The 24,495-nt window shown below is 40.4% G+C and overlaps 1 protein-coding gene across 7 annotated transcripts in view; it reads left to right on the top strand.

Moving 5' to 3' along the window:
* The first annotated feature begins 1,564 nt into the window (after positions 1-1,564).
* Positions 1,565-24,495, top strand: part of akt3a (v-akt murine thymoma viral oncogene homolog 3a) — a 367,050-nt gene continuing 344,119 nt past the window's right edge. For 2 of the 7 annotated variants that reach the window (XM_041216730.1, XM_041216711.1), the window contains exons 1-2: positions 1,565-1,836; positions 3,190-3,334. In XM_041216730.1, the coding sequence (XP_041072664.1) occupies positions 3,289-3,334 (46 nt within the window). In that variant the 5' untranslated portion in view covers positions 1,565-1,836; positions 3,190-3,288. Of the gene's footprint in view, positions 1,837-1,958; positions 2,008-2,137; positions 2,199-3,189; positions 3,335-24,495 lie in introns of those variants that run through there. The other 5 variants (XM_041216701.1, XM_041216677.1, XM_041216694.1 and 2 more) reach the window with 4 other exon arrangements.

The following is a 24,495-nucleotide window of genomic DNA, read 5'->3' as shown; positions in this document are numbered from 1 at the left end:
TCCGACGTCCAATGGCAGGGAACACAGCCTGCCTTCAGTGGGCAGAGTGGATGATCGCAAACTGGTTTCACAGCATTGTGAAACCAATTTTTGGTGTTCTCACCATATTGTCCGCTCACGCTACCAAACACGCCCGCACCAGCGGGCACTGAAAATTCCGCCCTGTCTCTCTCCAAAGATGCCGCCTGACCTGCTGAGTATTTTCAGCATTTTCTGTTTTTATTTCAAAAGTACTTTATTGGGATGCCTGGTCTTGAAAGGTGCTAAATAAATGCAAGTATTTTCTCTCTGACAGCAAAGCCCCTTTAAAAATTATAAGCTCTTTTCAGTAACAACTAATTTTATGTCTTAAATGTAAATATTTAGATTAGAATCTACATTAAAGTCCTCCCTGAAGCCAGTCTCATTGATGGCCGTTATGAATGTATTTCTAAATATATAATAAAGTAGAGCTAGCACAGACATAATGAAGTTGCTATTATTATTTCTTTCATCCTATGAAATATTTCTCTAAGTAGGACAAAAACATGTCCTCCAATGTTGGTTCTCAAGCGCTGATGCCCCCAATGATCCAGTTCAACTGTCAGCAGGAAAGAAATGGGAGAAGGAATGGAGGGGTTTGAGGAGGAGCCCAGGGTCAGGGTGTGGTGATTGGAAGAGGGGCTTAGTAAGGGGGAAGGCACGTGGCAAGGAACAGGAGAAGCTGGAGCAATGAGAGGAGGGGCGGAACAAGGGGAGAAGGCGGCATGGCAAGGGGAGAGGAGGAGCCAGCACAGGGAGAGTACAGGGCATGGCAAGAGGGAGTGGAGGGGGTGTGGCAAGGGAGGAGGAACTGGGGCAAGGATAGGAGAGGGTGTGGCAAGGGGAGGAGGAGTTGGGGCAAGGGAGGAGAGGGCTTGACAAGGGCAGGAGTAGCCAAAGCAAGTGGTGGAGGGGTCGTGGCAAGTGGAGGAGCAGCTGTTGCAAGTGGAGGAGAAGGGCGTGGCAAGAGGAGGGGGTGTGGTAAGGGGACTATGGTGCTTGGCAAGAGAGATGGTGGAGCTGGAGCAGGGGGCGTGGCAAGGGGATGTGTGGCAAGGGGAGGAGGAGGAGCCAGGGGAGGGGGAGGGAAGCAAAGGGTGGGAGGAGGGGATGTGGCAAGGGAAGGAAGAGGAGCCAGGCAAGGGGCGGGTGGGTGTAAGAAGTGGGCATAGGGGCTTGGCAAAGGGTGGGAGGAGGGGACTTGGCAAGGGGCGAGGAACAGCTGGGATAAAGGGTGAGGAGCAGCCAGGGCAAAGGGAGGGAGGGAGGTGGCAAGCAGGGAGGAGGGAGGTGGCAAGCAGGGAGGAGGGGGCACGGCAAGAGGGTAGGGGCGTGGCAAAGGGGAGGGGGCGCGGCAAGGGGAGGGGGCGTGACAAGGGGAGGAGGGGGCGTGGCAAGGGGAGGAGCGGGCACGACAAGGGGAGGGGGAAGAGCGGGTGCGCGGCGCATCGGATCTCGCGAGACTTTCTCCCGAGGACGCAGCGTGGTTGCGTGCGCGCGAGCGAACGAGGATGAAAAAAAATTCCAGTAACGGACGGAGCACGAGACGCGTCGCTGGTGACGTCAGGAGTTTTCCCCTCAAAGTCAACAAGAACAAGAAGGAGCCGGAGTTTGAATTGTGAAGCAATTAAAATACATATATTTTTTTAAAAAAAGATAATCAATCATCATCAAAATACACGTCCGGGAGGAGGAGGGGGGGGGGTGGGGGTTAACGAAGTGGAGCTGAGTTTTCCGAAGGACGGCTTTGCTGACTGTGGGTCGGTCCGGCAGGCGGGCGGGTGAAGCCGGCCGGCGCTGCACTGAGTGTTAAAGGTAAGGGAGGAGGATGGAGTTGTCTGGACTGGGGGGACTGGACGGGATGGGGGAGCCCGGCCCCTTCCACTCCCCGCTGCTGTATTTCCCCCCCACCCACCATTTTCGATGCATATTCGTTATGAGCCTTGAGTGTTTGTGGGGGGAAAAGAAGTGGGAGACTTTATTTTGGTGAGGTTGGGGGAATGATGATGATGCTGATGGAGGAGGAGGAGGAGGGGTTTCTGACTCTGGCCTAGTTGTTACAACCATCCTCCTCCATCACCGCAACTACGACCAACTAACCCCAATAACTTTACACCACAATTGCACCGGCGGTGGAGGGGGACCAGCGATAACTTATTATTTGCCGATGTTTCCTAGTAATCTTGCACGACTGTATTTTTTTCGTGTGTGTGTGTCTCCCTCTCCCTCTGTCTGTTTTGGCCAAGTGCTGATTTTGTCTGGGTGAGGAGGAGGGGGATGTTGGTGGGTGTAAAGGCCTGTATGCTGTTTGTTTCAACGAGATGGATTTTTTTTTCGTTTTCTGGATTTTTATTTTAATTTTGCATAGCCGATCGGGAATAAATAAAGCGGCGGCTGTTTATAATCCAACCAGACAGCGCCTTCCACTTCTTGCACCCTACACGTTTTATCTTTTTTTTTAATGAGATGCTCAAACACCAGACTTATTCGGCGACTGATTTTTTTTTCTCCATACGTGTCAGATTGTTACGGGTGTTTATTCCTGGGTTTTTTTTTAAATTGAATTTTGCTTTATTGTCTCAGCAACGAGGTTTTTATTTTAACTTATAAAAGTATATGGCCTTGGGTGGAGGGCGTAGACAGACCGCGACTACACAGCGTCTGTTGTGGAAAAAAAAACTGTTTACGTCTCATACTTTTTTTTACAAATGTTTATAGCTCAAATATGAAGGACAAACCCTTGAAAATAGGGTTTAAAAAAATACCGTATCAACCTGACCTGACACAATGCAGGGTGGGGTGGAAGTGAATGAATTTATGAATAAGGCTCCACAACATATTGGGACAATAAAAATTGATCCGTAAAGTCAAGCCTTTGGCAGTTTTAAAATAATTTACCAGTACTGAAGAATACTGTCCAAAAATAACACTGGGGACCGATCGTTTATTGCATTCGCAATTGTGCATGGAAGTAATTTATATAACCAAGTCTACTTATGTAACCCCCCCAGTTATGTGCAGGCCTGTTTGTGAAAACGGTTTTCCCTCAGTTTTAAATTTTCTGATAAAGTATGTCATTGAAGTATCACAAGACTGAGATTGAAATAATGTGATCATTAAGTGCGTCATTTTTCGTCTTCAAGTTGTGGTATTGTTTTTCCCTGACAGCGGTGGCTATCGGAGTGGAAGTCGCCTTGAGGAGAGAGCGGTGGGAAGCGCAGAGCCAGTCCCAAAAGACAACTAGCTGGGCTCGGGGGAACCGCTAATATGAGTGATATAACCATTGTGAAGGAAGGATGGGTGCAGAAAAGAGGTAAGGTTCCTATTATTTTACTTGGTGTCGATGTTCTTCTAAACTAACAGCGAATTAAAGAATGGAACCGGATTTTGAGGAAGGATGAATGAGACTGGGTGGGGAGGAGAGAGAGTATCAGATTGGAGTTGTATGTGTGTGGAAACAGTACACGACAGCGTGTTTTCAACACTGACGTAATCGACATAATAGTCACTTAATTTGTGGCTTGTAAACATGTTTCATTTTTAATTCGGAATGTTTGACCCGTCGGTACAAGATAATTTTCGATCAGATTTTTAAAACTTGCTTTGAGTCACGCCTACTCCAGTTGTGCATTTATTAGATAGCACTCAAAATAGGAAACAGATCTGTTTGTGTATTAGTTTTGGCTTCCATCCATTTTTTTCTGTTCAATTGTTTAAGGTAATGTTTGCCGTTGATCCTTAGTGGCTTATGTTTATTCGCTTGTGTGATCTTAAAAATAGAATAAGTGATTAGGGACTTTGGAAATGGCAAAATAATTTCCTGTTAACTTAAGTGACTTTCCTCCCTGTGGAGGGGTTGTGCATTTGTCTAACACTTGCGTTTTAATTGTAAAACCTAGTCTTGATGTTTTAAGGGAGGAACAGCCATAGCTCTTACATATATTCAAGCATGTGATTGGATAGAAGAGGTAAATTCCAATGACAAGATAATAGACGTGGATTTGATTTTAATTTTAATTTCTGTAAAAAGGTTTTTTTACAGATTGACTTTTACAAGTATTGATGTTCATTCACTTTAAATATAGGTAAAACTCAGACTACACTTCAGTTGAAAAATGTGCTTTGTTTTGTTATGTTGTTTCAGAATCCCTTTACTGTCTGTTATTGCTTTTAATCTGGCTGGGCTATTGTAGGAGGGAAGGAAGTCTAGTCTGCTTTGCAAGCAGAAGTGTGACACCCTTGTATCTTAAAACTCAGGGACTTGAGTTTAAAGTTAGTTTTATTAAAATAATCAATTACTAGAAACTTTGATCTGTTTTAGTTATCAACATTTTTCCATTAGATTTTGATCATGCCTATATACAATGTTTAATGCTGACAGTGTTAATCTCCTGCAAATCATGAAATTATGAACTGTTGTTGCAGAATTAATGTTAGTTGACTATTTAAAGAGAATTTTCCATTGAAAAAGAAAATTGTTCCAGGAAATTGATCATGTAAATAATTGCAATAAAATCAAGCATTTTGAGTTGTGATTTTTTGGTTTAAAATGATCATCTGGTGCTTGTTGCAACATATTTATTGTAGAAACTAAAAAGCAGCTGCTATAATAAGTATTTGCAGGGGAATTTAAATTAAGGCAAGACCAACAGATTTAGCACCTGAAGGTATGACCCTAATGTTGAAGGGTCATGAGGACTCGAAAGGTCAACTGTACTCTTCTCCGCCGATGTTGCCAGACCTGCTGAGTTTTTCCAGGTAATTTTTAGTTTGTTCTGAGGCCTAGGGGTCAAAATAATTTCCCCCCCCTAGGGGCTACTTTTTGATTTTTTTGGGGGGCTATGTTTTGGTTTTCAGGGGCTCCTTTTTCATTCTCTCTAACTCCTTTTTAGGTGATGCAGTCATGTGGTAACATTACCTTCTGTATTTGTTTTTTAGGGTTTCCTTCAGGTAAATAAGGTAGTACAAATGGTGCATGATTTAAAGGGCTAATTTTTGATGTGCTCAAAGTTTGCTTTCATTTAACAGTATCCCCTTTAGGAAGTGTTTTAAAATAAATTGCTTATTTTTTGGCACTCAACATATATTGCAACATTTTTCATTTTATCATTGGTCTTCTGTGCTGTAAGATACATTCAACCCACTGTCCTTTATGCCAGCAAATTGCAAGAGCTATCAAATTAGTCCCATAGTTCTACTCTTTTCCCCTTAGCCCTGCTATATCTTTTTCCTTTTCAAGTATATATCCAATTCCCTTTTGAAATTGTTATGACATGGCAGATAATGTGTGCCAGGAGGACCAAATCCACAAGGGAAACTTGGACATGCTATCAGTGGTTTTGCAATTTGTATTTATTATGAGAAGATGTGTGCACTGAATTCAGAATTAATAAGTCCACCAAGACTTTTAGAGATCTTAAAAATTAAAGTAGAGTATTTCTTACAAAATAAGATTTCAAACACATACGTAGGGTTTCAAATTACTTACTACTATAACAAATCCTAAAATTCCTAATTAACCTGACTCCCAGTTACACACCACCTCTAAGGCAACAGTTCAAAGTAGATTTTAGATTTAAAACAAAACCAGCAAGTTAACACAGCACCCACTTGACAGTGGCATTCCAAATGGCTTCTCCAACTTCAGTTACTTTATATATCAGACTTTTGCATAAATGACTGGAGGCTTCTTGAAGGCTGTTTCACACACAGCTGTTAGATCTTACATGGCCCTCTCCCCTCACAGCCTTTCATTCTCCTTTATATATGTTTCTCTCTATTTATTATGTAAATTCTGTTGTTCCATATGACTTTGAAATTGTATATTCCTTGTAATATAAAAACTTTCATGTTGCCTACATTCAGTAACCTTTGGGAAAAATAAATACACACTCCTTAGCCTTGCTTACCTGGGTAGTTGGAAACAGACGAATATCTCTTTGAAATCTAAATAGTCCCTTCATTTATCGAAAAAAAACCGCAAATTCCCTTCACACCTTACATGCTATGCCAGCATCCATGTTTACTCATTAGCATCTCAAGCGCATTTCTACACCTAGCTTCTTTTGGTGATTTCAAGCTTGCAATCTGCTTGACTCCAAATGTAATTAAATCACAAAGACAGAACAACCTATATTTATACCCATAAACCTACGTCACAATAAACCAGAATAATATTAGAAAATTTATTATACTTTAGTCACAAAAGCTCCTGAATCTGCTTCCACTAGCCTTTTGGGCAGTAGCTTATATTATAGGAACTTGAAGCATAAAGAATATTGCGCATCTCCTGTTGTTCTTTTGTGACCCACCGGCCAGTGGAAACAGATTCTCCTTACTTCCTGTCAGTACCTCTGAATTTTGAACCTCTTTATTAAATCTCCCCATAACCTTCTTTGCTCTAAGGAGATGTTACGACCAGGATGGGAAGAGTGCACGGTTTCTCTAGCCCCACGACTCCACAGGTTGCACCACAAGTGTAAATGTTAAATTCACTCACCAAAGGGCCAAATGTTTACTTTTGCTATTGTCAGAGCCAGAATAAAAGAGACTTTAACCAGGCTTTTTCCAATAAATTTAGAATGATTGATTTGTTATGCAGTGAAACTTGTTTTTTAAAACAAGTAGCAAAAACTGAATCAATTTGTAATCCAGAACTGTAACTACCTACCCTTTCTAAATCCCAGCACACAGACACAAAATAAAGGACAAAACAAATTGGCCAACCTCTGCAGAGACTCTATTGGAAAACTTTATGGAAAAGGATAAAGTGCAAAAGATTTTCACACAGTTGATCTGGTGTTCCTATGTCTGGAGACAGTTCCCTGGCCACTGTGCTTGTCTGGACATTCTTTCCAAAGGAGCTTTGGCATGGAGCAGAATAGAGCCGGATCAATCCTTGGGATCTCTATCTTTTGTCTCAGCTTTTCAGGTTTCCAAATGCAGATGAGTTATACTGAGATGAGGGTTCGTGGCTGGATACCAATAACTGCACTACATTTCAGGCAAGGCAGGGAGAGAGCAAGTTAGGGCAGCCTTCCTGCTCTTTTTATTCCTCCAAAACTGAGTCCCAAAAAAAAATGTTCAAAACATAAAACTCATTTTGGTCGGGTGATTTCCAGAAAATCTAGGGCCTCTGCCTTTTTAAAAAATAGTAGTTTTTTTCCTCCAACAACTAAAGTTCATATAAACAAAAAGCTCTCATCTCATTTGCTTTGTTGGACATATAGCTGAAGTCATGTGATTTCTTGAAAAGGGCAGGCTGCTTCCAGTCCAAGGTGAACTTAACATGCTTTTTTAAAAAAAACTCCAGGTCAGTTCCTAAGAAAGTTTCCTGCTTCCAATGTCCTTCCATTTTTTAAAAATGCAGAGTTCTGGAAAGTATGGATTCCTAACAGAGAACAATGCCAATCTTTTTTTAGTTTCTCCACTTAACCAGGCATAAGGAATTTTAGTTTCATTCTAGTAAATCCTGTCTGCAACCCAATCTTGATGTCTTGTTTGATTTTTATGAGTGAAAAAACACAAGTTTTGAATAATGTGTAAATATTTCACTTTTTTTACATATAGGTTTGTTGAATGCATTTAGTTTTAAATTCAAACTTTTTACAAAAACAAAAAAAATCTTGCCTTGAACCAGCCCACCCTATCTTCTTCGCCTGGATGTTTAGAAGTAAATGCTAAGTGTTAAAACAAGATCTGGGCCAGCAGTTAAATTATTTATTTTCTCTTGCACACAGGCAAGAGAAGTCTGTAATGATGCCTTCAGATAAATCAGCATAAGTCAAAGCTTAATTTTATGTTCTGTTTGATGTTAACACTTAAGTAAATAGTAACTTGGTAAGTAATCTATTGGAATATGTCCTATGTATGTAATGATAACTGATATGGTAATTAATTAAATATAGTTCACTTCTGTGAATATCTTTGGCACTATACTGGCACTTTGGTACATGCCTATAAATGGAAGACACCCCCCAACCTCCAAAAGAGAAACCTGAACCCTCATGAATAGTAAAGAATCATACAAATAAAACTTGTTTACAGAAATTTGTTGACAGTTCATGCTGAAGTTCCATTCTTGTGATTTATAAATTAATTGGATTCTCTCAGTGGATACCAGGAGTTAAGAGTAAAGAGTATATATTCGTATGTGTGGGTATAATCTATAGATATGTATCTAGATATACCTGGATATAGATATATACGTCTATCAGCCTTGTTATCCTCTCAGCACTGTTCCGATTTCTTCCAAGATTGATGCTAGCTGTCATATTTGATTTGCAGCTACCTCTTCTACCTTTGTTCTTGGGTTTTCTTCATTCATAAGGCAATTAAAGTATTGGGCTCATCTCTGTTTTGTTTTCATCCTCATTCACTAAGATTGAGCCACCTGCACCCTTGATTGCTTGTATATTTCCCATATTTTTTTTTAATCTATTCCTAAAGCTCACTATTTTGAAGATATCTTTTTGTCCATCTTTGGTATTGCAACCTTTGTATATTTCTTTAATGGACTGGGATCCTTCTCTGACAGTGAGCTAAGTGATGGGGATGATGAGAACATGACTGAATACCTGGAGAAAAGCACTAGGAGACTGGTACGAAGATCAGTAGACCAAAGAACCAATATATGGATCTAGGGAAGAGAATCAGAGTGAATGTATAAAGATTATGGAGAAGGTGAGGAGCTTCAAGTACCTGGGTAGAGTGGTGGCAGAAGATGGAAGTATGAGAATGGAAATTAAATGGTATAGCTCAAGTTGGAGTAATTGGAAGAAGTGCAGTGAGGTATTGTGTGATAGAAAAGTACCACTGAGGCTGACGGGATGAATCTACAAGATGGTTGTGAGACCAGTCTTGTTATATAGTGCAGAAACTTGGGCAACACCAAGGAGAGAGGAACAACGGCTGGATACAAATGAGATGTGGATGCTGAAGTGGATGTATAGAGTGACTAAAAAGGACAAGATCAGGAACCAGTACATTAGAGGGTTAGTGAAGCTTGTGCAAGCATCGAAGAAAGTAGCCGAGAAGGGATTGAAATTGTATGGTCATCTGTTTGGGGGAGAGAGGATGTGGTGAGGCGAATGATGGAGATGGCATTGCCAGGAAGAAGGAGAAGAGGAAGGCCTAAGAGCAGGTGGAAGGATGTTGTGGCAAGAGACTTAAATGCAGTGGGATTGGAAGAAGAATGGATGACTGACAGGATGAGATGGAGGATGATGATCAACCTGCATTGTGGCAACCCCAAGCTGAATTGGAGAATCTTCCTCTAAACAGCATTGTTACAGTATCAGTATACCCAACCTTGGGGAAACACCTTTTTTATAAGGGACAGTAGCTTTAAAAACAAAATACTTCATTGGTTCCATAAAAGAACAGAAGTGCTGAAGTCGGTTTTATTAACTTCACTGTCGCTGGGTCAAACTCCCTTCTTAATAGCACTGTGGATGTTCCTACAACACGTGGACTGCAGTGGTTCAAGAAGGTGGCTCATCATCACCACCGTGAGGGGCAATAAATGCTGGCCTAGCCAGCAACGTCCAAATTCCATGAACAAATAAACATCCATTCTTGGCACTGGCAACTTCTTATAATATGTGGAGTTGAAATTGTCATGTGATTTTGTGCTTATAAGCAGTATGAATGATGTTTCAAAAGTTATTAGCTGCAGGGTTATGGCTAATGGGCTTTTGGAAAGTAATCTCAGTTCTTTAAATCTGAAGAACTGAGTGAGAGATTCTCTGTTGTAGTTAGAATTGCTTTGGTTAAAAGTGTTTTAGTTTGGATAAATTTAAAGAATGGATATGCTGATACTCTAATATTCTAGACAAGAGTTCCGTCTTAGTCTTCCTACGAATGGCCTAGATACTGTACTGCATCTTTTTTTAAAAAAGAGCTTACAATAAATTCACTTTAAAAGGAATCCTTAGAGGGGTCAGGATTAACTCTGACATGTTTATGCAAATTCCTGTTTAAATTAATCATTTGGGAAGTTAATTGCAATTACTCAGTCCTGTTGTATGCAGCAGCTAAAATCAATGCTCTGTTGTAATAACTAGATCATCTGAAGGATCCTAGAGTAACAATACTGTACTGCAGTTTTTGATGCTGTCAAGTTCAGGAACACCCTTTCGAGCTGCTACTTTTCCTTTATCATGACTTTAGTACTCAATATAAACTTACATTTTCAAATTCAAATTTTTGTGTTTTAAATAACCTGTTTCCATATGCGTGCAGTATCAAGTTGAGTGATGTCAGTGCTGGGAGATGGAATATTTCCACTTTGGTTACCTAGTGTCACCATTAAGCAGTGAGGTTAGGTGTATGATGCAATTAGATGCAGTGAAGCTCTGTGCTGCGTTTCAGCAGTATGCTTTAATCCTAGTCCTGAACTAGTTATATTTTATTGCTCATGAATAAAAGTGACAATTAGTATCTGTTTGTGGTGAAATGTGGAAGTTATGATTTGGACTTGGGCATGAACCAGCTGAGAGCTTGATTGAGACTGCTAAACTCACTTTCATGTAGAAGCCCTTGAGCCAATAGGGAAGAGGCTCTCATTCCAATAATCTGAGATGTATTTTAGCCTGATCAGAGGTGAAAAGGCAATATATTTAACTTGTTTCAGAACCTATTCTTCAATTAACATGTTTATCTAGACTGCATCCCAAAATCCATAATCCAAGAAAGATGAGGAATATCATCATGGGAAGATGATCATCGAATCTCCTCCCTACAACTCCAGCCAAAGTCATGCATCACCCTGACTTGTCAGCTTTGCACATATCGCAAGAACAAATCATGTGTCTTTTTTAAAATTTAAAATACATACCAGGAGCCAGCAGCTTGCAGAACATGAATCGAATGGCTTTGGCCTATATGTTGAGTTTGTCAGCTTTGCACGTGGGTGCCTGGTGTATCTATGGTTTGCCTTAGAGGGTTAATGTCTGAGAAAATGACCTGTAGCCATTTAGGGGCATAAAACAAGGATAATCCAACAATCTAGAGATCGTTGCAATTATAATTGCAAATGAAGTGCAGCCGACTAACTGAATGAAGACTTGGAGTTTGGTGAGAGGGGAATTGGGAGAAGGAGTTGTTCTTTTCCTCTTTCTCACCAATAGAAATTGGTTCTTGCTATACTACAGGGGAAGGAACTAGCTGTTTGGTGAGTATCCTGGTAAGTTAAGTTCTATTCTATCCCTAAGGTGTAAAATAGTACATAATTTGGTGGTAAACGTAATAAAATATATAAGAAAGCAACATAAGTGATTAATATAATTAAGTAATTATTTAAAACACTTTAAGGATGGCAGAACAAGTGACGTGCCAAGGCTGTAGCATGAGGGAACTCCTGGATAACATTATGATCCAGGGTAAACACGTCTGCAGTAAGTGTTTGTGGCTTGAGGAACTTCGGCTCAGAGTCATTCAGCTGGAGGCTGAGCTGCAGACTCTGCACACATCAGGGAGGGGGAAAATTACCTGGATGCTTTATACCAGGAGGCAGTCACACACTTTGGATAGGGTCTTCTGATTTGATCAGTGGTCAGGGACCCAGAGAGCAGGAGTGTGAGCCTCTGCAAATGCCCAATAGGTTTGAGGTTCTCTCAGCTTGTTTTGATGAGAGTGGGGGCTGCAGGGTGGATGAGCAAACTGATCATGGCATTGTGGTACAAGAAGCCATCCAAGTGGTGGGAGCAAAAAATAATGTAGTGGTAGCGGACATTATAGTAAGGGGGATTCACACTGTTCTCTGTAGCAAAGAACAAGAGTCCAGACTGCTTTGTTGCCTGCCCGGTGCCAGAGTTGGAGACATCTGCTCAGGGCTGGAGAGAAACTTTCAGTGGGAGGGGGAAGATCCAGTGGTTGTGGTCCATGTAGGCACCAACTACAAGCAGGGTGAGGAAGGAGGCTCTGCATAGTCAGTATGATGAGCTAGACACCAAATTAAGAAGCAGAACCTCAAAGGTGGTAATTTCTGGATTATTACCTGAGTCATTTGCAAATTGGCATCAGACAAATAAGAGAAATGAATCTATGGCTCAAAGACTGGTGTGGAAGAAGTGGGCTCTGGTTTGTGGGGCATTGGCATCAGTATTGGGGAAAGTGGGATCTCTACTTTTGGGACGGTCTAAACCTGAACATTGCTGGGGCTGGTATCCTCACGAGCCATCCTAACTAGTAGAGAGGGTTTTAAACTGAATAGTGGGGGCAAGGGATCAAATTTGGGAAGATTGGTAAACCAAAGAGTAAAAACAGGGCAAGAGAAACAGGTATTTAATATGGGAAATGATAAACAGACTGTGACAGGAAGGGACAGAGTACAAATCTAAGAGTGAACTAGCAGATAAGGCTAGATGCTACAAAAATAATAAAAGGACAAAACCAAAGACTCTGTATCTAAATGCACGTAGCATTTGAAACAAAACAGATGAACTGAGCACAAATAGAAATAAATAAGTACGATCTGATAGCCATTACAGAGACATGGTTACAGGATGTCATGGATTGGGACCTGAATATTTAAGGGTATGTGACATTTAGAAAGGACAGGAGGTTAGGAAATGGTGGAGGGGTGGCTTTGTTAATTAATGGTATTAGCTCATTAGAGAGGGATGACCTAAGTTCAGGAAGCCAGGATGTAGAAGTGGTTTGGGTTGAGATGAGGAATGATAAAGGCAAGAAGTCACTTTTGGGAGTTGTGTACAGGCCCCCAAATTGTAACTACACAGTAGGACAGAGTATAAAAGACAAGATAATGGGAGCTGGGAGCTTGGCAGAAAGGTACAGCAATAATCATGGGGATTTTAATCTACATATAGAGTGGAAAAATCAGATGGGCAAAGGTAGTGTAGATGAGGAGTTCATAGAATGTTTTCGGGATAGCTTTTTAGAACAGCACATTCTGGAGCCAACCAGAGAGCAGGCTATACTAGACCTGGTATTGAGCAACAAGGTAGGATTAATTGATAACCTCCTAGTGAAGGCACCCCTAGGTAGCAGCGATTGTAATATGATAGCATTTTACATTCATTTTGAGGGAGAAACGAGTATTTCCAAGACTATTTTAAACTTAAATAATGGCAATTATGAGGTTATGAAAGCAGAGCTAGCTAAAGTGAACTGGCAAATGAGGTTAAGGGATAGGTCAATAGAAGTTCAGTGGCAGACGTTTAAAGGGATATTTCAGAATACACAGAATATATACACTACAATGCGAACGAAAAATCCCAAGGGAAGGGCCCACCATCTGTGGTTAACTGAAAAAGTTAAAGACAGTATCAGAATTAAAGGAAAAGCATATAATTACGCAAAGAGAGGTGGCAGGTCAGAAGATTGGAAAGAATATAAAGAGCATCAAAGAGTGACAAGATTAATAAGGAGGGAAAAATTGAGAGTGAGAGAAAGCTAGCTAGTAATATAAAGACTGATAGTAAGAGTTTCTGTAGATATTTAAATAAGAAACCTTAGTGAGCATTGGTCCTATAGAGCGTGCCTGAGGGATTGATAATGGAAAGTAGGTCGATGGTGGATGAATTAAACAGGTATTTTGCTACGGTCTTCACTATAGAGGACACAAATAACATTCCAGAAATAGCTGTAAATCAGGAAATGGGAGGAATTTGGGGAAAATTACGATCACCAGGGAAGTGGTATTGAGCATATTGTTAGGACTGCAGGCTGACAAATCACCAGGTCTGGATGGACTTCACCCTAAGCTCTTGAAAAAGTGGCTAGTGAGATAGTTGATGCACTGGTTTTAATTTTCCAAAATTTCTTAGATTTGGGGAAGGTTCCATTAGATTAGAAAATAGCAAATATAACCCCTTTATGAATAAAGGGAGGGAGATAGAAAGCAGGAAACTATAGGCCAGTTAGCCTAACATCTCAGGGAAAATGTTAGAAGCTATTATTAAAGATGTTATAGCAAGCACTTGGAAAAATTCAATGCAATCAGGCAGAGTCAACATGATTCTGTAAAAGGGAAACCATGTTTAACCAATTTATTGGAGTTTTTTGAAGGAGTCACATGTGCTGTTCATAAAGGGGAACCGGTGGATGTGCTGTACTTAGGTTTCCAGAAGGCATTTGATAAAGTGCCACATCAAAGGTTATTGCAGAAAATAAAAGCTCATGGTGTAGGGGGTAACATTGGCATGGATAGAAGATTGGTTAGCTTAAAAGAGGCACAGTTTGCATAAATGGGCCTTTTTCTAGTTGGCAGGATGTGACGAGTGATGTGCCACAGGGATCAGTGCTGGGGCCTCAACTTTTTACAATTTATCTAAATGACTTGGATGAAGGGACCGAAGGAATGGTTGCTAAATTTGCTGATGACACAAAGATAGGTAGGATTGTAAATTGTGAAGAGGCTGCAAAGTGACATAGGTTAAGTGAATGGGCAAAGATCTGGCAAATGGAATATAATGTGGGCAAATGTGAAATCGTTTGTTTTGGCAAGAAGGATGAAAAAGAAGCTTATTATTTAAATGGTGAGAGATTTCAGAACTCTGAGATTCAGAGGGATCTGGGTATACTACTGCATGAATCACAAAAGGTTAGTATGCAGGTACAGCAGGTATTTAGGAAAGCTAATAGAATGTTATCATTTATTGTGAAAGGAATTGATTACAAAAGTAGGAAGGTTATGCTTCAGTTGTGCAGGGCAGTGGTGAGACGACACCTGGAGTATTTGTACAGTACTGGTCTCTTTATTTAAAGAAAGATGTAAATGCATTAGAAGCAGTTCAGGAGAAGGCTTAATAGACTAGTACCAGGAATGGGCAGGTTAGGATTGTATCCACTGGAATTTAGAAGGGTAAGAGGTGACTTAATTGAAACCTTTAAAATCCTGAGGAGTCTTGACAGGGTGAATGTGGAGAAATGTTTCCTCTTGTGGGAGAATCTAGAACTAAAAATAAGGGTTTGCTCATTTAGGACAGAGGTGAGGAGAATTTTTTCCTAAGGGTTATGAGTCTTTGGAACTCTCTTCCTCAAAAGGCAGTGGAAGCAGAGTCTTTGAATATTTTTAATGCAGATCTAGATAGATTCTTGGACAAGGGGGTGATCAATTAACAAGGGGCTGAAAGGTTATTGGGAGTAGGCAGGAATGTGGGGTGGAAGTTGCATTCAGATCAACCATGATCTTATTGAATGGCAGAGCAGGCTCGAGGGGCCGAGTGGTCTACTCCTAATTCGTATGTTCGTATGTACAATTAGTGTAATTTTCCACAAAATATAAATTATATGCAAACAAGTTAATTATAACTTTCAACTTAGTAAAGGAGCAAATGATGAGAATTCTTTTAATCTATTGATCCTGGTAAGCTCTCTTTTAATTTTACCAGCTCTTAAAAGGTGATTATTGTAAATTGTTTCAAAAATTTTTATCTCTAAGTTATCTTTGGACATGAGTATTGAATTGTTAGTGGAACCTAAAATAAACTAGATGCGGTAATATTTGTGGTTTCTGTAATTGTTGATTTTAATGTTTGAATCTTTATGTAGTTAAATCATAAAGGTTTGTTTTCATTCTGCACTATTTCACTGGATTAACTTTTTAAATAGTGTAGCAAATAATCATTAGGCTAAGTGGGGGAAACAGCGTTTGCTTTTTATCAAATCCCAATTTAATTCTAAATAGTGACCTGTTTAAATCTCAGAGATTAATTCAATTTCATCTTGAACAAGAAACAATGTATTAATTACAGCTTTAAGTGCCTCTAACAAGTGAGCCAAAGAAAAGCATTTTGCCCATTTCAGGTGCAGTAGAGAATCATCACAACTCAATCTGGCATCTTTCACATGCCTTGTTCATTCTTGTTTACTGTCAACTTTTGTAAATGTTAAACGTGAGTTTCAAATTTTAGCTTTAATTTGTATATGTTGCTGGAAATATTTAACTAAAATAAGAGCAGCCCAAGAATGTCATATGGAATCTTTTCAGAACAAACTTAATTAAACCTAGTGGATCTCAATTGTTGGCCTATTGGAACAATAGGGGTCCCAAATGTTATTTGGGCATTGATATATTTTGTTACGAATTCAAGTCTGCCTTATAGGTCCCCTTCTTGGGCTCAGTTGCTCTTGTATGTGGTCAGAATGTCTTTCTTTCATGGGATTTGACTTGCACTGTCTTATGTCTGCCTGTAATAGCTGACATCACAAATTATTTGTTCATCTCATAGAATGTTTCCTTTCAAAAGTGTTGTTGTCAACCCTGCGTCTTTGCAAACTACAGCCTCCTCTGTGTTCTTCCTCTGTTGTCATGCTCAGTGGCACTGTGCTCACTTGGCTCCACTTTTACCCAGAGCAACTCCAGCAATGGGTTCTCTTTAACCACTTGCAATGTTAATTCTGGTGTTGGTCTCTCTACTTTCTCTCATCTAGATGCTGCTCTCCTGACAACATCTGCAGACATGGTATCAGGTTCTAAATATACATTGACATCATGCTCTACCTTCCTCTATCAACACCTGCACTTGCTCTGTTGTCATTCTGCTTTTCTGAAATTCAGTCTTGAGTGAATAATAATTCTCCCCAGCTCAACATTTGGATGACTGGATCTGCCACCCTCCCACACTTGTCTTAGGCTGAACTGCACTGTTTGCAACTCAGATGCCCTATTTGCCCTGAGTTGGGTTTCTCTCTGCATATTCTGTCCATCCAAAGACTGCTTGCTTTCACCTCCGTAACATCTTTCTCTGCCCTACCTTGGCTGCTTTAGCCCTCTTCATGTCTTTTTCACCTCTAGATTTAACTATTCCAGTACCTTCCCTGCCAAGCTTTCATTGTTAACCCACCCAAAAAGTTGCTACTCAAAGACTCTCAGAATTGTTACAGCACAGGGGGAGGCCATTCGACCCCTGTCTGCACCAATTATCCATAAGAGCAATTTGCCTATCGCCACTCCACTGCCCTCCCCCCCCCCGGCCCAAAGTTCACCTCTAACCAAGTTTGTGGTCATCTTACCAATATTTCCTCCCTTAACTTTACGTCGTTTCTTTTTTGGTTATGTCTCTGAAGAAGCTTAGGATGTTTTTATACTTTTAAAAACACTAAATTAATTATCTTGTGATTTGAGCCAGATATCTATGTTTTGCACATGTACTACTTCAATCTCTCTGAATGCATACTGTGATCACTAGGATTCACATAAACAAAATAATTTGATGGGCTCCCTCCACTCCAGTTAAATCATCTTTCTTAAATAGAATAATCTGTCTCCTGCCCTGGAACCCAGGGTTCCACCATTCTTTCAGTAGTTTCCTGTCTCTGTAAGCTTTATGCAGTGGACTGACTGTGACTTTAAAAAAAATACTCTGCCTCTAATTAAAATGGACCAGCCCCCTCCCACCCTGTGAAGCAAGCTTTAACATATCATAATTTAAATTAGCTAATTCTAGATACTTTCTTCAGAATAAGATCAAAAATCCAGAGAGTGACATACTTGAGCGAGTGTATTATAGGGAAGAGTTGATAATGTTAAATGGAGTGTGGAGAGAGAAGGTCAAAAGCAAATTGGGTTTGAGTATGTGGGAATACTTGTGGTAGACAGAAGTTTGCAAAGGGAAAGATAACAAATAGTGGCTGGTTGGAAGAGGAGTTTGGGAGTAATGTCATCATAAGTTGGGGCAGAAAATGTCTTCATTAGGAAACTAAGTGCCTTTAGAAGTAAGTGTTCCACTTGATCTCTTGAAATGTTTTTAGCCTAAAGGGATAGGAAGTGCAAGAAGAAGAGCAGCAAGGAAGCACAGTCTTGTCAGCAGATGGGCAGGAGAGTTATGGGGAAGGAAACCTCCAAAGAGGGCAGAAAAACAGAAGGGGAGTAGTGAGCAGGAAGAGAAGTGAGCACTGGGGCTAAATGGAAGAATAATTGGATATGGCATTCAGGAAGATGATGAGCGAAGAGAGGGAGCAACTCATGGTGGAGGAGGAGAGCGCAGGGCACTTAAAGTTGGAAATAGGGGTGTGAATGGTGAAAATACAACTAGAAACTGGTGAACTGGTGTTGAAGACAAACATTAAGTTGGGGACACAGGAAGTGGATTTAGAAACTTATTGCATTAAATAATGTGTAAAAGTAAAAATAAATATGTACTGACAACTTTCGGATTCTCTTCTGAAGTGCAGAGAAGATAAATTAATTAAATTGTTATGTTGAACAGTGCAACTACAGGTTGAATATGGCTTGGCCTAAATAGCCAAGTGGTTATGGTAGTGGGCTTGTAACTCCAAGATCAAGAGTTCAAATCTCACAATGGCAAAGTATGAAACAATGTAACTTCATCTGAATAGGAACAGATGAAAAACGTGTTATACTCGAAAGAGTTACAGGTTGAATATGGATTGGCCTAAATAGCCAAGTGGTTATGGTACTGGGCTTGTAAACCCAAGATCAAGAGTTCAAATCTCACAATGGCAAACAATGTAACTTCATCTGAAAAAACAGATGAAAACATGTTTGTACTCAAAAGAGTTACATGCTTGCTAGCTTGGTCTAAATAGCCAAGTGGTTATGGTACTGGGTTTGTAACCCCAAGATCAAGAGTTCAAATCTCACAACGGCAAACTATGAAACAATGTAACTTCATCTGAAACAGATGGAAACGTGTTTATACTCGAAAGAGTTACAACTGCCCTTCACCCAGCAGAAAATGCTTGGCCTAAATAGCCAAGTGGTTATGGTACTGGGTTTGTAACCCTAAGATCAAGAGTTCAAATCTCACAATGGCAAACTATGAAACAATGTAACTTCATCTGAAACAGATGGAAACAGGTTTACTCAAAAGAGTATCAAGAGTTCAAATCTCATAATGGCAAACTATGAAACAATGTAACTTCATCTGAAACAGATGGAAATGGGTTTGTAATTTAGCTTGGCTTAAATAGCCAAGTGGTTATGGTACTGGGTTTGTAACCCCAAGATCAAGAGTTCAAATCTCACAATGGCAAACTATGAAACAATATAACCTCATCTGAAACAGATGGAAACGGGTTTGTACTCGAAAGAGTTACAGGTTGAATATGGCTTGGCCTAAATAGCCAAGTGGTTATGGTACTGCGTTTGTAACCCCAAGATCAAGAGTTCAAATCTCACAATGGCAAACTATGAAACAATGTAACTTCATCTGAAACAGATGGAAATGGGTTTGTACTCGAAACGGTTACAGGTTGAATATGGCTTGGCCTAAATGGCCAAGTGGTTATGGTACTGGGTTTGTAACCCCAAGATCAAGAGTTCAAATCTCACAATGGCAAACTATGAAACGATGTAACTTCATCTGAAACAGATGGAAACGGGTTTGTACTCGAAAGAGTTACAGGTTGAATATGGCTTGGCCTAAATAGCCAAGTGGTTATGGTACTGGGTTTGTAACCCCAAGATTAAGAGTTCATATCTCACAATGGCAAACTATGAAACAATGTAACTTCATCTGAAACAGATAGAAATGGGTTTATACTCGAAAGAGTTACAGGTTGAATATCCTTTATCCAAAACCCTCAAAGCTGATTGCATTTCAGTTTTTGGATACCGCATATAGGCCTAACCTACTTGCATTACAACGGCTAAAGCCTAGGCTAGCAATAGTCTAAAGTAAATAAAATGGCTAGAAAAGTAGGATGTACTACTGAATAATAAATACAGGGTACCTGTAATAACTTCCCATCCTGGCACCAGCTGTGATCCTGCTTGTATGAGAGGGTTCGCAAGGTAAACAGTGCAGACAAACCACTAGACTTCCTACCCTGAAGGTCAGGTATGGTTGGCGAGGTCCGTGTCAACTCAGGTCAGAGACTTCCAGCGCTAAAGGTTGGTGAAGTTCAAAGGAGGTACAGCTTTTGGATGTGTTCGATTTATGGATAAGAACATGAGAGAGGAGCCGAAGTAGGCTATACAGCACCTCAAGCCTGCCCTGCCATTCAATAAGATCATGGCTGATCTGCCCCAGGCCTCAACACTTTCATGCCAGCTCCTCATAGCCCTCAACTCCTCGATATTTCAAAAATCTGTCTACCTTCTCTTTAAATACTTTGTGATCTAGCCTCCACAACACTTTGGGGTAGAGAATTCCAGACATTCACTACCCTCAGAAGAAATTCCTTCACATCTCAGTCTTAAATGAGTGCCCCCTTATTCTGTATCTATGTCCCCTTGTTCGAGATTCCCCCACTAATGGAACCATCTTGACATCTACCCTGTCAAGCCCCCTCAGCATCTTGTACGTTTCAATAAGATCACCCCTCATTTTTCTAAACTCCAATGAATAAAGGCCTAACCTGTTTAGCTGTTCTTGATAAGTAAACCTGTTCATCCCAGGAATCAGCCTAGTGAATCTCTTTTGAACTGCCTTTAATGCCAGTATATCCTCTCTTAAATACAGGGACCAAAACTGTACACAATACTCCAGGTGTGGCCTCACCAACACCCTGTACAGTTGTAACAAGACTTGCCTATTTTTAAACTCTAACCCTCTGGCAATACAGGCCAAAATTCCATGTGCCTTCTCAATTACTTGCTGCACCTGCATCCTAACATTGTGTTTCTTGTGCAAGAACACCCAGATCCCTCTGTTCTGTACTCTTTTCGAGTCTCTCTCCATTTAAATAATAGTCTGCCTTTTAATTCTACCAAAGTGCATGACCTCACACTTTCCTACATTAAACTTCATCTTGCCGAGTTTTTGCTCACTCACTCAACCTATCTATAATCCCCTTGTAGATGCCTTGTGTCCGCATCACAACATGCCTCCTCACCTATTATTGTATCTCCTGTAAATTTGGATACATTACACTCTGCCCCCTCCTCCAAGTCATTAATATAGTTAGTAAATAATTGAGGCCCTAGGACTGATCCTTGTGGCATTCCACGTCTTTCCAACCTGAAAAAGACCCATTAATCCTGACTGACTTCTGTGTTAACCAACCCTCAATCCATGCTAATACATTATCCCCAATAACGTAAGCTCTTACCTTGTGCAATAACCTTTTATGTGGCACCTTATCAAGTGCCTTCTGGAAATCCAAATACACTACATCTACCGGTTCTCCTTTATTGACTCTGCTTGTTATATCCTCAAAGAACTCTAGAAAATTTGTCAAACATGATTTCCCTTTCCCAAAACCAGGTTGACTGTTTGATTGCATTAAGCTTTTCTAAATGTCCTGCTATTTCTGCCTTAATAATGCACTTTAGCATTTTCCCAACGACAGATGGGTAGGCTGACTAGCTAGTTTCCTGCTTTTGGTCTCTCTCCCTTCTTGAACAGGGGTGTCATATTAGCAATTTCCCAATCCGCTGGGATCCTCCCAGAATCCAGTGAGTTCTGGAATATTTCGACCAATGCCTCCACTATCTCTGCATCCACTTCCTTTAAAACCCTGGATGCAGGCCATCAGGTCCTGACGACTTGTCTGCCTTTAGTCCCATCGGTTTGTTAAGTACTTTGTCCCTCATGATAGAGACTGTTATAAGACCTTTCCTCCCATTAGCTCCTTGCTTATCTGACGTCTTTAGGATGTTTATAGTGTCCTCCATAGTGAAGACCGATGCAGAATATTGGTTGAAATTATCTGCCATTTCTTTGTTCCCCATATATGTTCTCCAGTCGCATCCTCCATGGGTCTCATGCTCACTTTAGGCACTCTTTTTATATACCCGTGGAAGCTCTTGTTGTTTTTATATTCTCTCAATTTACTTTCATAATCAATTTCTTTCCTCTTTAATTAGCTTTTTAGTCATCTCCTGCTGGTTCCTAAAAAAAAAAAAATTTCCCAATCCTCTGGCTTACCACTAATTTTCGCCACTTTGTATACCTTAGTTTTTGATTGGATGTTCTCCTTGTTAACTATGGGTGATTCATCCTTCTCATCGAGTCCTTCTTTTTGACCGAGATAAATTTTTGCTGAGCGTATTGAAATATCTGCTTAAATGTCTGCTGCTGTTCATCCACTGACCTTCCCCTTAGTCTATTTTCCCAGCCCACTTTAGACAACCCTTTCTTCTTACTTCTTATTTAAGTTGAGGACGCTGATTTGAGACCCGAGTTGCTCACCCTCGAACTGAATTTGAAATTCTACCATGTTGTGCTTGTTACCCCCTGAAGTAAAAAGAATACTTGACCTGTATACTCAGTTGAAGGTGATAAATTTAAATGAAAAAAAGGATTAATTGAATATACTAATTTCATAGGATTTAGAATGGATAGTGGGAAATTGAATCAGGGTAGGGAAAGCAAGCAGCATTAGGAAAAGCTAACAGAGGAAAATGATTTTGAAATTAGTGAACAGTTGCACTGGTGCCAGGTCTATTTATTTGTATATTCTTTGTAGGAGAAGGTTCATTTCTTTGTACAGCATGGTGGGCCCATTTATCTATTTGTTTATAAATATATTAATTCTGGACTGAGGATCAGGGTGGAGGCAGAGAGGGTGCAAAAGTAATTTTCAAATTGCAGTTAATAGGCTATGCCTGTAATCAGTGAGTGGGGCAGTAGCTGCAGAGAGGCCAGTAATTGGGCTGTGGGTGAGTATGACAAATTTGAGTAAATCTGTGGCTGTAGAGAGACCAGTAATTGGGAGAGAGTCCAGGAAATACATGCTGGGATGCATAATATCTATTGGTCAGGAAATCTGAAAATGGGAGAAAACTGTGGTGTCTCAACAAGTACAAAGGGAAAATTTACAGGGCAGTCAATTTGGAACCAAATTAAAAGGCAGCGATGGAAAGAAATGTTGAAAGGAATCATTTGCAAAAAATAACTGCAGTAATAAGTATACTATTGTACTGTAAAGCTGGAAAAGGCTGCAGCTGGCGAAGACTTGTTTAGAGTAGAGGAAGCTAAGTGGCTTGGACATTCAGAGATGAATTTGCACAGTGCCTCCTAGTGTGTTGAAGGGGAAATTGTGACTGGTTATTGTTGACATTTGAAAATACCGTAGATTGCGGCGTATGTTGATCTTTGAAGTCTCAAAATCTTCTTAAAAATGGGGGTTGCTTTGTATCAAAGCATAAAATGTGAACTGCCGGTGTTGATGTGGGTGGTTACCATCTTAATGTGAAAAAAAAACACCGAAATTCATATTAAATCAATGCGGCATCACAGAATCTTAATGGCACAGAAGGAGGCCATTTGGCCCATCAAGTCTGCACCGGCGCTCCAAATGAGCATTATGACCCAGTGTCATTGCCTACCTTTCCCCTGGACCTCTGCACGTTGTTTCTATTCAGATAATCATCTAATGCCCTCTTGAATAACTTGATTTAACCTGCCTCCACCACACTTCCAAGCAGTGTATTGCAAACCTGAACCACCTGTTTTGTGAAAAAGCTTTTTCTCACGTCATATTTGCTGCTTTTGCAAATCACTTTAAATCTGTGCTCTCTCGCTCTTGATCCTTTTACGAACTGGAGCAGCTCCCTATCTACTCTGTCCAGCCCCCCCTCGTAATTTTAAGCATCTTTATCAAATCCCCTCTCAGCTGCCTTCTCTTCAAGGAGAACAGTCCCAATGTCTCCAATCTATCTCTATAGCTGAAGTTTCTCACCCCTGGAACCGTTCTTGTAAACCTCTTCTACACTCTCTCCAATGTGTTCACATCCTTCCTATAATGTGGCGCTCAGAACTGTACGTATTATTCTGGCTGAGGTCTAACAACTGTCTTATATAAAATAATTCAGCATAACCTCCTTGCTCTTGTGCTCTATGCCCCTATTAATAAAGCCTGGGATACTAATGCTTTTATTAACTGCTTTCTCCACCTGTCCTGCCATCTTCAATGATCTATGCAGTATATGCCCAAGTCTTTTTGCTCCTGCACCCCCTTCAAAATTTCACCCCTTATGTTATATTGCCAGTCCATGTTCTTCCTACCAAAATGCACCACCTCACACTTCTCCGCATTGAACTTCATCTGCCACCTGTCTGCCCACTCCACCAATTTGTCTATGTCCTTTTTGAAGTGCTGCACTGTGCTCCTTGCAGCTTACAACACTCCCAAGCTTCGTATCATCTGCAAACTTTGCAATTGTCCCCTGCACACCAAGATCCCGATCATTAATATATATGAGGAAAAGCAAGGGTCCCAATATTGTCCCCTGGGGAACTCCACTACAAACCTTCCAGCCTGAAAAACATCCATTGACCATTATTGTCTGTTTCCAGTTTTGTATCCACGTTGCTACTGTCCCTTTTATTCTATGAGCAATAGCTTTCTTCACAAGTCTGTTGTGTGGCACTATATCTAATGCCTTTTGAAATTCCAGGTACGCCATCTCAACAGCATTACCTTCATTGACCTTTCCTGTTACCTCTTCAAAAAAAACTCCCAAGTTAGTTGAACACTATTTCTCCTTTAGAAATCCAGGCTGGCTTTTCCTTATCAAACCCATACTTTTCCATGTGACTAGTAATTCTATCCCGAATAATTGTTTCTAGAATTTTTCCTACCACTGAAGTTAAACTG

This window comes from Carcharodon carcharias, chromosome 2, assembly GCF_017639515.1.
Source record: "Carcharodon carcharias isolate sCarCar2 chromosome 2, sCarCar2.pri, whole genome shotgun sequence".
NCBI classification, from domain to species: Eukaryota; Metazoa; Chordata; class Chondrichthyes; order Lamniformes; family Lamnidae; genus Carcharodon; species Carcharodon carcharias.
This window is presented reverse-complemented; position numbering and strand designations above follow the sequence as displayed.